The following is a 12976-nucleotide window of genomic DNA, read 5'->3' as shown; positions in this document are numbered from 1 at the left end:
ATACAGCATATTACTAACTTTTTTTAAAAATGAGGTTTAGTTGGGTATGGTACCACAGGCCTTTAATTCCACACTCAGGAAGCAGAGACAGGAAGATCTCTATGAGTTCAAGGCCAACCTAGTCCACACAGTGAGTTCCAGACTAGCCACAGGTACACAGTGAGACCCCAGTTCAAAATAATAAAATTAATTTTTAAAGTTTTAGTAAGATTGATGTATTCAGAGGTAGGCAGTAATGGCGTTGAGTATTCTACTCTTAAACACATCAGTAGTAACAATTTGTAAATGTATAGGAAAATAGTGATAAAGCACATTTGGCAAAAATTTAGTAACTGATTAATTAGGTAATGGTTACACAGAAGTTTAGTGACTATACTTTTCATTTTGCAATGTGTCCTAAATAAAACAGTAAGAAATCCAATAATACCTTTGATCACAAAGGAATTTCAGTTTCTGTTTAGAATGTAAAGACTGGAAAATAAAATCAGTCATATTACAGTAAGAAAAAAATATTTATCTACAAAATAGTAACTGTTCTTGAATGCATGAGAAAGCTGAGGTTGTCAAACAGTGGTTCTCACCCTTCCTAGTGCTGTGACCCTTTAATACGGTTCCTCATGTTGTGGGGACCCCGGATGATAACATTATTTTGTTGCTACTTTCTAACTGTAATGTTGTTACTGTTTTGAATCATACTGTAATATCTGTGTTTTCTGATGGTCTTAGGCAAGCCCTGTGAAAGACTGATCAATCCCTGAAGGTTGAAAACCACTGTTGTAGTATGCCCAGCCAGTCTGCAAGCCACAGGAGGCAACTGAAGCCATGGGACATGGGATAAGAAGAGTTCCACTGGATTTAACAAATTGTTAGTAGCTGATTGTGGGCTAGCATGGAAACTCTTTTTTAAGTATTTTTGAGTATCTTCTTTATTGTTTTTGTGTATATGGTTATTTCGTTTATGTATGTCTGTGCACCACAGGCATGCAGTGTCTATGGAGACCAGAAAAGTGTTAGATCCCCTTGGAATTGGAGTTATAGAAAGTTGTGAGCCAACATATGAGTGCTGGGAACTGACCCTGTGTCCTCTGGGAAGAGCAGTTCTTAACTGCTGAATCATGTCTCCAGTCCTTAGCAAGAAAACTCTTAAATACCCAGAGCTCTGCACAGGAGAGTTCATACCCACTCTCAGACTCCAGTTTGACCCACACAAGATTACTCTATCATTAAAACCCACTGCAGCTGGTGGAGGTCTTGGGGAAGAGTACGGCCTATGCAGGAAAGGCATCAATGCTTTCAGTGCCCTTGTCTTCTAGGAAAGAATAGCTTCACCTAAGTACTGAGTGAAGAAGATGCAGTGCTCAATGGCTAGGGCACAGGCATATAAACTGTAGTGGAGGGAAGGAGCAAGACACAAAGCTGTCTACCTTAGAATGAGACAGAAAACCATCGTCAATCCAAACTATCCAGGTGAGGGGTTGTCTCTGATAAAGCCTCACCTGAAGGCTTTGGGCAAAGAGCCTCCAAAGACTGAATCTGGGCCAGAAAAATTAGGAGACTGGCCCCACACCTCACAATCAGGCTACCAAGAACAAGAGCATAGGGAAGAGGGTCTTACAGGAAATAGGGTTGATCAGAAATACTGAAGAAAACTCCCTATCAGACTAACCCAGAAGAACCAGAAGCAAATAGAAACCAATAGCAACTATAACATATATATAACTATAATATAGACCTGTTGTGGAGGGAACCCATGACCCTGAATTAAGAATCCCATGCTCTACTGACTGAGCTAGCTGGGCCCCCAATCAGAAGGCCCCCAATTAGCAGGAAGTACTATAAAAATGAACTAAGCCAATTCCCAAAATATTGTTTATAAATATTTATTTTCATTTAAAAGGGGTTGGTTATAAATGGTTAATGGTTATAGTCAATCTCTTTCTAAAGAAAAAAGGAGGATAGATAGGATAAGATAATAAAATAGATTATTGTATCTACTTGTAAACTAAATTAGCAACTATCAGTTTTAGATAATTTACATTAGTATAGATTTTTTTATATTGTTACAAATGTAAAATTATTTTTCTATTCCTGTTTAACTTGTATAATGATACAAAATCAAAACTCTACTTGTCATATAGTGCATATGTTCCTACTTCTGATTAAAATATTTTTGTATATTGATACAAAAGTAAAACTATATTTGTCATAATGTGTGTATGTTCTACTTATGTTTAGGATATTTTATATATTGATACAAATTACAGGTCAGGCGGTGGTGGCACATGCCTTTAATCCCAGCACTCAGGAGGCAGAGGCAGGTGAATCTCTGTGAGTTCGAGGCTAGCCTGGTCTACTGAGTGAGTTCTAGGACAAGCTCCAAAGCTACACAGAGAAACCCTGTCTCGAAAAACAAAAAGAACCAAAAAAAAAAAAACCCACTAAAAAACAAAACAAAACAAACCCAAACAAACAAACAAACAAACAAAACAACAACAACAACAAAAAAAAAACAAATTAAGGATATTCTATCATATTGCACTATACATTTCTACCCTAAGATATTTTTGTATACTGTCACAATTTCGAGGTCATTGTCCTTAGGTTATACATCTGTTTTGGGACTGTTTATTTTATAATATGAAGCTTTAGTCTTTAAGCTACATAGGTTGATAAAAAATACAGGTTAATAGTCGCCCATGCTTGTCAAACTCACTGTCATATTAGTTAGGTTTCTAGATAAACAGATATATCTCAGATGGATAGGTAATCTTCAAAAACTTCAAGACCTAGAGAATGTGACATGTAAATGTTTTAATAACTTAGAATTCTGTTGACATAAGACACGATTGCTCCTGACAGTACCAATCTACTCACGAGAGGATTTTGGACATCAAATTCACTACATATGAAGTTTGTCTTCTTGATATAAATGGCCAATTGGGCAAAGAACTGCTCTTGCCTGCTGAACGAGCAGGACATAGGAAAAGTGACTGCTGAACCTTGCCAAGACAGGGTAGGACAGCCTTTCAAATTTTCCTGCTTCTGAAAATGGTCTGTCAGATATTCTAGGCCTATAACCAAAAATGGATGCCCCAACGTTGCAGAGAAACACTGGGTGACTTTCCAGGTAACCAGCTATTTCTATCATTTCTTGCATTTTTTAGAAGTCACTTGCTTGTACTTCTTGCTTATTGGGTAATATAATTTTCTTTCTCGGGTCTTTGATAAAATTAAAAGACTAGATAGTTATAATTATAATTTTGCTTAGTTATGGTAAGAGGTAAATTAGATATAAAATTTTAGATTCACCAAGATATGATAATTAAATGTTTTTCTCTAATTTTGTCAAATACAAGTAGACTAAATATTGTAACTGTAATTCTTTTTTTTCTTTCTTTCTTTCTTTTTGTTGTTTGTTTGTTTTTCAAGACAAGGTTTCTCTGTGTAGCCTTGGAGGCTATCCTGGAACTCACTCCATAGACCAGGCTGGCCTCGAACTAACAGAGATCCACCTGCCTCTGCCTCTTGAGTGCTGGGATTAAAGGTATGTGGCACCCTGCCCAGCCATAACTGTAATTCTTGCTTGTAACTGTTTTGTTATATGTAATTTTACTATGTTAAAGTTAAAACCTTCCTTTTTGATCAGACAGAAAAGGGGAAATGCTGTGGGATATCTTTCTATATGCTGTGAATATGTTTTATTACCAGTGGTTAATAAAGAAGCTGCTCTGGTCTATAGCAAGGCAAGAAATCCAAACAGAGAGATAGGAAGAAGAAGGTGGAGTCAGGGACACGCCAGCTAGCAGCCCAAGAAGCACGATATGAAAGTACCGGTAAGACACTGGCCACAAGGCAATACATAAGATTAATATAAATAGGTTAATTTAAAATGTAAGAACTAGCTAGTAATAAGACTGAGCCATAGGCCAAACAGTTTGTAATTAATATTAAGCCCCTGAATGATTATTTTATAAGCTGCTGCGGGACCAAGTGGGACAAAGAAAAGGCTCCAGCTACACAGACCTAACTCAATTCCTGACTAGACTGATTACACAGCATTACACTAGAAGTACAGCAGAAGGAAAAGGTGCTATTTCAAAGATAACTACTATTTAATTTATTCTTAAGTTTCTTGACTACTCCACAATTTTTTCAACTAAGAAGTATGAGACACAGAAAAGAATAAAAGGTAGGAGATTGGGACAATCAAGGGCAAAGTCATCAACAAACAAAATACAATGTACAGATCCGAAGTGTAAGTTTAAAGCAATGATTAATGTGTTTGCAGCACAGGGTGCAGACCTGAAAAGCCTTGGTTCAGTCCCTAGCAGAGGGTAAGTGGAGTGGTGACCAACAGGGACCAAAGACAACCTTATTCTAAAATAACAGTGACTAAAGGGGCTCCAAATACAGGCTAGTTGCTAGAGTTTGCTTCTCATACATGAGCCCCGAGTTTAATCTCCAGCACTACAGACACTGGACATGACAGAGAACAGCAATCATGGAGGCTGTGCTCCACAGGGAGTTAAAAAAACAATTTTAAAAGCAAACAACAAACAACAACAACAACAACAAAAACCAGACAACATGCGTAACTAAATGAGTAATTTTAGCACACAGGTATAAATTTTGGGAAGCATAAGCCAGCCTGGTCCACCTAGCAAGTTCTAGGACAGCAAAAGCTACATAGTAAGAATCTCAAAAAAAAAAAAAAAGAAAAAAGAAAAAAGAAAAAAGAAAAAAACAAAAACAAAAAAATACATTTTATTGAAAAATGGCAAAAAGAGGACCAGTAAACTGAGTTCAACCTCTGGGACCCACATAAAGATGGAGAGGATGGAGACAACCAATTCCACAAAGTTACCCTTGGCCTCCACATGCACACCATGGCATATGTGTATTCCCCACCCCACCAGCACACCATCCCCTCCCCAACACACACACACACACACACACACACACTCACTCACTCACTCACTCACTCACTCACTCACTGTCCTAGTTGGGTATCTACTACTGTGATTAACACCATGACCAAAGCAACTTGGGAGGAAAGAGTTAACTTCATCTTACAGTTTACACTGTAACCTTTAAAACTCATCATTAAGGCAAGTCAGGGCAGAAAATCAAGACATGAACCTTTGTGCATAGTAGTGCATCCCAGCACTTCGGAGGCAGAGGCAGCTGAATCTCTGTAAGTTTAAGGCCAGTCTGCTCTACATACTGAATTCCAGGACAGCCAGGGCTACGTGGAGAGACCATGCTTCAAAAAAGGAAAAAAAAAAAAAAAAAAAAAGACCCTGAAGGCAGAGGCAATGGAGAAATACTTCTTCCTACTACTGGCTTGTTCCTCATGGCTCACTCAACTTGCTTTTATTAGCACAGGACCACCTGCACAGAAGTGGCACTGCTCATGGTAGTCTGGACCCTCTGCTGTGGACATGGCTCTGTATAAATAAAATGCTGATTGACCAGTAGCCAGGCAAGAAGTATAGGCAGGACAAGCAGAGAAGAGAATTCTGAGAAGTGAAAGGCTGAGGCAGAGAGACGCTGCCAGCCACCGGTATGAGAAGATATTAAGATACTGGTAAGCCATCAGCCACGTGGCAACTTATAGATTAATAGAAATGGGTTGATTTAAGATATAAGAACAGTTAGCAAGAAGCCTGTCACGGCCATACAGTTTATAAGTAATATAAGTCTCTGTGTGTTTACTGGGTTGGGTCTGAGCACCTGCGGGACTGGCGGGTAAGAGATTTGTCCTGACCCTGGGCCAGGCAGGACCAGGAAAACTCCAGCTACAACCCTCCCACATCAATCTAAAATTAATCAAGAAAATGCCTCACAGACTTGCCTACAGGCCAATCTGATGGAGGCATTTTCTCAATTGAGGTTCCCTTTTCTCAAATGACTCTAGCTTGTGCCAAGTTGTAAAAACAAACAAACAAAACCTAACACAATCATCATAACAATAATAAAAAACTTAAATAAATATTAAAACAAACAAAAGAGAGGGACTATGGCTGTAGTTCAATTGATAGAAATCTTGACTGACTTGGCATAAGATGCCCAGCATTGCATACAGCAGGTGCTATGGCCCAACCATAACCCCAGAATTCAGGAAGAAATGCAGGATGATCAAAAAAGAATTCAGGACCACAGAGCTGACCAAACAACAAAACAAAACAAAGAAAAAAAGAGAAGGAATTCAAGACCATCCTTGCCTACAAAGAAAGTCCAAGGCCAGTCTGGGTTACATGAGATCATGTCTCAAAAATAAGTAAGTAATCACTAAAATGACTGATATTCGAAGTGAATATTAAAACTAATGAGTTCAATAAAGCCCTGAGATTACAGGTTGCTATAAAAGTCAATTGTGTTACACAGAGAAACCCTGTCTCGGGAAAAAAAAAAAAAGTCCACTGTGCTAGGAGTGGTGGTGCACACCTCTAGTCTCAGCAGAGGAAGCGACAAGTCTATATAGCAAGTTCCAGGGCAGTCTGGATAGAGCTTTCTTTAGACCCTGTCTCAAAATGAAACAAATCAATTGTGGAAATCATTGCTATGATTCTAGTACCCAAAAACTTAAAGCATGGAAATCACAAATAGAAGGTCAACCTGAGCTGCAGAATGAGACCCTGCTGCAAAAACAATGTCTCTACACACTAGCATTCAAAACCTTGAAGAAACATGTTACAGTCTGGATGTCACATGGACCCCAAAGAGTCAAGGGTTTGAACACCTGGTCCCCAGGTAGTGGCACTGCCTTGAGAGCTTATGAAAACTTTGGGATTATGACCTATCTAGCAGAAATGAATTGCTGGAGACATGCCTAGAAGTTGATGCACACCTCTGGTTCTGGCTTGAACTCTAAGCTCCTTGATCCACCAGGACATGAAGCAGCCATACCACAGGTTCCCACGGCTACAAACAGAACAGCCCCAGCCTCCACGCCTCCCAGACCAAGATGAACTGACATCCTTCCTCCCTGAAGGATTCTGTCACAGAACAAGTACACCCAGAACTAGTACACCCAGAAAATACTTAGAACAACTATAGGAAATACAAAATGCTAATAAAATAATGTAAGATGAGCTAAATAAGTTCAGGATTGGAAAAATGCAATCTAAATCAAACTCACAGCAGGATTTATTTGTTCAGAGACAAACTGGTCTTAAAATAAACAAACAAATAAATAAATAGTACACCCATATCAATACTGAATAAAAAAAAAACCTCAATCAAATTAACTGATTTCAAGACTTTATATGATGCTACAGCAATCAAGAAAATATAGCTGGGACTGGAGAGATGGCTCAGCAGTTAAGAGCACTGACTGCTCTTCCAGAGAACATGGGTTCAAGGCCAGTTGAGGCCACATGGCAGTTCATAACAGACCCTAACTCTAGTACCAGGAGAGCCAATGCCCAATTCTGGCCTAAGAAACAAGGCATGTATGTGGTCACAGACATATATGCAGGCAAAACACCCATATACATAAATTAATTAATTAATTTCTTAAAAAGGAAGTATAGCTATTAAAAAGACTGAACAGAGTTTCATGAAATAGAAGACAATACAAAATAGACAAAAACTAGCTAACTGATATCTAACCACTGTACAAAGGCATTCAATAAAGAAATTAATCTTTAAACAAATGTTGCTATGATTAGATGTCAGCATGCAAAACAAATGTTTCAACTTACACATTACATCACTTACAAAAATTAAGCAAAAACCAGATCAAAGACACAAATGAAAATTACTTTCATTAAAAATGAAGTTACTGTTTAGCCAAACAGAGGTGGTGAATGGCTTTAATCCCAGCACTTGGGAGGCAGAGGTAGGTGGATCTCTGTTAGTTCAAGGCTAGCCTGGCTGGCCTACAGAGTAAGTTTCAGGACAGTCAGGGCTACACAGAGAAATCCTGTCTCAAAAAACAAAACAAACAAACAAAAAAGAAGTTATTCTTAACAGTGCATTTTATAAAAGTGACCCATTTTATTTATTTTAATTTTTGCAGTGCATGCAGGGCCTCATGCATGCTATGCAGGTGGTATACCACTGAGCTACACCAGCCCTTTGAAAACAAAACAAGCCTAAACTTAGACCCAGTCAGGAGCCTAACACACACACAAACTGCTCCAATTTACCTGACTCTGAACACAAAACAAACTGCAACAAACAAAAAACAAGAACTGTTTTTAGATTCTTCAATTAAAGCCAAACTTTAAGGGTTTTGTTTTGTTTGTTTTTAATCTTAAAACTAAGAGTTAGTAAGTCAGGCCTGGGATTGAGGAGATGATGGTTCAACAGGTACTTACAGCCGAGTCTGACAACCTGAGTTCAATCCCTGAAACCCAAATGGCCGAAGTAGAGAACCAACTCCTAGGAGCCACCCTAAAGTCCAGGACTTTAAATCAAGCCAGTTCTAGAAGTTTAGTGGTTTCCCCATCTATCTTCAATAGCACTGGCTCAGGTATGAAGGAGAGCTGAGTTAACCACGACCGCATTTCATCAAATGAGGACCATAAAAGAAGAACCAAGAAGATGAGAATCGAGAACTAAAAGAAGCCTTGTCAAAACCAAACTTTACTCTTCCTTCGCCCTCTGGTCTCCATTCAGCAGACAGCATGCCTATCCTAGTGCTCAAGATGGCAATAACTCTACTTCCTGTTTCTCTAAATCCTCACACTAACCCAAAAAAACAAAGTCTGCAGCCGGCTTTCACATTCCACAAGAAAAGTCCTACTAGACCTACCACAAATTATTACATCGCAGGTGTTTAGCTCCATATGGTGGTATACACCTCTAATCCCAACACTAAGGAGGCAGAGGCAAATGGATCTCTGTGAGTTCGAGGCCAGCTTGGTCTATATATATATAGCAAGTTCCAGACCAGCCAGAGCTACACAGAGACCCTGAGTCTTAGTTATTGTTCTGCTGTTATGAAGAGACACCATGCTGTGGATATCACTCTGCATGCTGTGAATGTATTGCTCTGAGGGGCTAATAAAGAAAGTGCTGATTGGCAGTAGCCAGGCAGGAAGTATAGGTGGGACAAAGAGAGAGAAGAATTCTAGGAACAGGAAGGCTGAGTCAGGAGATGCTGCTAGCCACCACCACCATGAGAAGCAAGTTGTAAAGTACCAGTAAGCCACAAGCCACATGGCAATTTATAGATTAATAGAAATGGGTTAATTTAAGACATAAGAACTAGATAGCAAAAAGCCTGCCATGGCCATACAGTTTATAAGTAATATAAGTCTCTGTGTGTTTACTTGGGTCTGAGCTGCTGTGGGCCGAGCAGGACTAGAGAAAACTCCAGTTACAACACCATGACCATGGCAACTTACAGGAGACAGCATTTAATTGAGGGCTTGCTTGCAGTTTCAGAGGATTAGTCCATGAACATCACAGTGGGGAACAGATGGGCATGGCACTAAAACATTAGCTAAGAGCTTATATCCTGACCCCAAAATTGGGGAAATGGAAGACTAGGCTGGCATGGGCTTTTGAGACCTTAAAGCCCACCTTCAGTGACGCACCTCCTCCAAGATGGCCACACTCCTAATCCTCCCTAAACATTCCACCCACAGAGGATTCAGATATGTGAGCCTAAGGTGCCGTTCTCAATCAAGCCACCATCCCGTCTCAGGAAAAAAAAGTCCACTTCTCAGCACCACCACTGCTACAAAACCTTAGGCCTTTTGTTAGTCCTTTACTTTCCAACTAAAGGACTATCCCTCATAGAATCCCTCTACCACATCCTCAGATATACAGTGAGTTTAAGGCCAGCCTAAGCAACGTGAAAACCTGTCTCAAAAAAAAAAACAAAAACCTGAATCCTGTACATCTGTATATCCACTTACCAGTTAAGAGCACTGGCTGCTCTTCCAGAAGACTCAGATTCTATTTCCAGCATCTACAGGGCACTTTACAACCTTCTAGTTACAACTCCAGTTCCAAGGAATTCAAATGCCTTCTTCTGGCCTCTGTGGGCACCAGCTATGCACACAGCACTCAGACATATGTGCATGCAAAACACACATAAACAATAAAATAAAAAATAATTTAATAAAAATTAAAAATAAACCAAGAATTGTGGTACACACCTTTGACCCCAGCATGGAAGGGGCAGAAGCAGACACAGGCAGATCTCTGTGGATGTAAGGATAACCTGGTCTACACAGTGAGTTCCAGGCTAGCCAGGGTTACATAGTAAAAAGTGAGATCTTGTGTGAATAAATAAATAAATAAATAAATAACAGGCTCGTTACAATAGAATGCCCTCTTTCTAACAATATTAGGAAAAAATATGCTAAAAAATTAAGTACTGAGGACAAGTAATTCCTAAGGAGAGAAAACTGAGTGACCCCTGCCCTTGAGTAGAAAAGGCACAGCATCTAACAGCAGAGCCAAGGAATTGGCACAAGGCAGGAAGACAGGCAAATTCACTAAGAGAAAAGACAGACCAGTGAGCAGTACTACCAAAAAGTGTTTAGAGGGCACAGTAAGAGCCTGGGGGCCCTTCCAACTGCTTAAGCGGTCTCAGGCTACAGCATCTTGTGAGGAACATGGAAAGAATGTGTGAACCTCAGGCACACATTAAGGATTCTAACCAATTAACTGGAAGCTCAGAAACATGACAGAAAACTTGGGATACTGTGCTATCACAACTGCCACTTGCTGACAAACATCTGAAGGCTGTGATGGCTTGGAGGCAATCCTACTTTCAATATGGAGAACACAGCAGCACATCAGTTTTCACTGGAGAGGGTGGGCAACATTACTAAAGGGCTGACTGCCCACAACAGCCAATGCAGCAACACAGCATAAACCAGCCATGCTGAGTGGACATATGCCTTTCTTACACAGTAATGGTACCTAGCTAATTTCTTCTAAAGAAATTAATACTCCCTGATTGGTAACCATATTTTAGTGAATATTAACTTTTCCCAAACCTTTTTTTTTCCCCAAAGACAGGGTCTCATTATATAGTCCAATTTGGCCTCAAACTCACTATCTAGCTCAGACTGACCTTGCTCTTGGGATCTTCCTCCCTGAGCCTTCCAAGTACTACTTTATTATAGGTATCTGTCACCACAGCTAGCTTTTCCTCAAACTTAAAAAAAAAAAAAAAGTAAGAATAAAGAGAAAATATGTAATGGAACATTAAGGTGCTGAATTCTAAAACTCCATTACCTTTTGGGGAAACATTTTCTTCAGTGATCTAGCCACTAGTAAGATGCCCATGCTCCTGTAAAGGACCCCTCACTTACGCTCCTTTAAGTAACCCTAATTAAGCTCACTGATTCATTTAAGAAAAAAAAAGCATGAAAGTAGAAGGGAACTATATGGAAATAGCAAAAAGTAGAAAAATAAAAGTAATGGGTGGTGAATGTACATTATGCATGAAAATATTACAATGAAGCCCATTGTGTATAATTCATATTATATGCTATTAAAACTTTATTTTAAATCTTGGTAAAGGTCTATCCTTCCTATAATTCATATAATCCTAACTATTAAATCTGCATAATTGTAGTTTGTCTTCTTGTCTCTATAGATGAAAATTTCAAAGTACAGCCTGTTCACTGAATATATTACCAAAAATGTTCCATTCAAGTTCCCACCTGCATTTTAAAGCAATACTGCCACCAGAAGACTAAACAGAAAAGTAACTGCTAACAACTCCGGAACCGGCTAATTACAGAATATTTCCTTATCTCTATCCGTGGCTACCTTACGAGCTCCTGACTCAACACCCATTCCTTCTTGGACCTCACCCACTCCTCCCCATTCCCATTTTGCCTGCAGCATCAATTAAACCTGATAGCAAATGGTTTCAAATCTGAGTTCGTCCCCAACTGCGGAAAAACAAGAGGACAAATGAGCGTTCAACCGCTTTCTGCTGTCAATTAAGAGAAAAGCAAATAAATAATGCCATGAGACAGCAGTCCTTTCGTGCAAAGGACCTGAGTAAGCGCTAAAGATACTTTTGAGAGAAGACACAACCTTCTTATAAAGACTACGAAAGAAAAAAGAAGGCGAAAGGGAGAGGGGAAGAGGAAAAGAGAGGGAGGGAGAGGAGACAGAAAATAGGAAGGGAGGGAGGAAGGACGGGAAATGGAGGAAAGACGGAGGGAAGGAGGGGAGAGAGAAGTAAAGAGAAGGAGGGACTGGAGGAGGCAGAGGAGGGGGGAGAGAGAAAAGAAACTGGAGATTAAGTAAAAGAGAAATCAATCGGAAGAGATGAACTTGACTGGCCAACTTCACGCCGCATCCTAACGCCCTGTCTCGGCGCAGGCGTTACACAAGGCGTGTACAAACCATACAAAGTCTTCAAGACTTTGGCTGCAAGTTATCACTTTGTAAAGCGCCAAGCAGCTCCGCAACGTGTCACGGAACCGCCGCCTGTGGCCGTACCCCAAAGCCGGGGGAAGCCAGCGCGTCCCCGGACCCCCGCCGCAGCGCGCCAGGGTTAAAGAGCCACGGCGAGGAGCGCGCCCGCCCCGCCGCTCACCCGGTAGTTGCTCGAGCCCACCCAGCCGGTGAGCGCGTCCACGGTCTTGGCCAGGCGACTCGGGTCGTCCTCCAGGTCTGGGATGGCGCCGGGCGCGCCGAGGTAGAGCAGCAGCTCCTCGCCCGCCTGCAGCCGGCCGCTCACGTCCTTCTGCAGCACTTGGGAGCAGAAGTACTCGGCGCCGCGGGGCTCCATGGCCGCGCCCGCCGCCCCTCAGCCGCCCGTGGCCCCTTCGCCTCCAACTTTCCTCGCAGCACCGCCCAGCCGCGGCGGTGGGACCTCCGAGACGCGCTCGCCACCCGGTGACGCCGCTCCCCGGGACACGGCGGCCGCCGGGGTACCTACCCCCCAAACTAGTCAAACTCGGCGCCCCCCGGTCCCAGCCCCGATTCAGAGGCTGCGGCTGCCGGCGACGTCAGCGCGTGCGTGACGTCAGAGCGACGCGCCCGC

At 41.2% G+C, this 12976-nt stretch overlaps 1 protein-coding gene across 26 annotated transcripts in view; it reads right to left on the bottom strand.

Annotated features, from left to right (window-relative positions):
- Positions 1-12925, bottom strand: part of Clasp2 (cytoplasmic linker associated protein 2) — a 198664-nt gene extending 185739 nt beyond the window's left edge. For all 26 annotated transcript variants that reach the window (XM_036192030.1, XM_036192036.1, XM_036192031.1 and 23 more), the window contains exon 1: positions 12527-12925. In XM_036192030.1, the coding sequence (XP_036047923.1) occupies positions 12527-12721 (195 nt within the window). In that variant the 5' untranslated portion in view covers positions 12722-12925. The remainder of the gene's footprint in view (positions 1-12526) is intronic.
- Positions 12926-12976: the final 51 nt, after the last annotated feature.

Source organism: Onychomys torridus, chromosome 7 (genome assembly GCF_903995425.1).
Source record: "Onychomys torridus chromosome 7, mOncTor1.1, whole genome shotgun sequence".
NCBI lineage: Eukaryota > Metazoa > Chordata > Mammalia > Rodentia > Cricetidae > Onychomys > Onychomys torridus.
The sequence above is the reverse complement of the archived record's forward strand: the minus strand, read 5'-3'. Positions and strand labels throughout refer to the sequence as shown.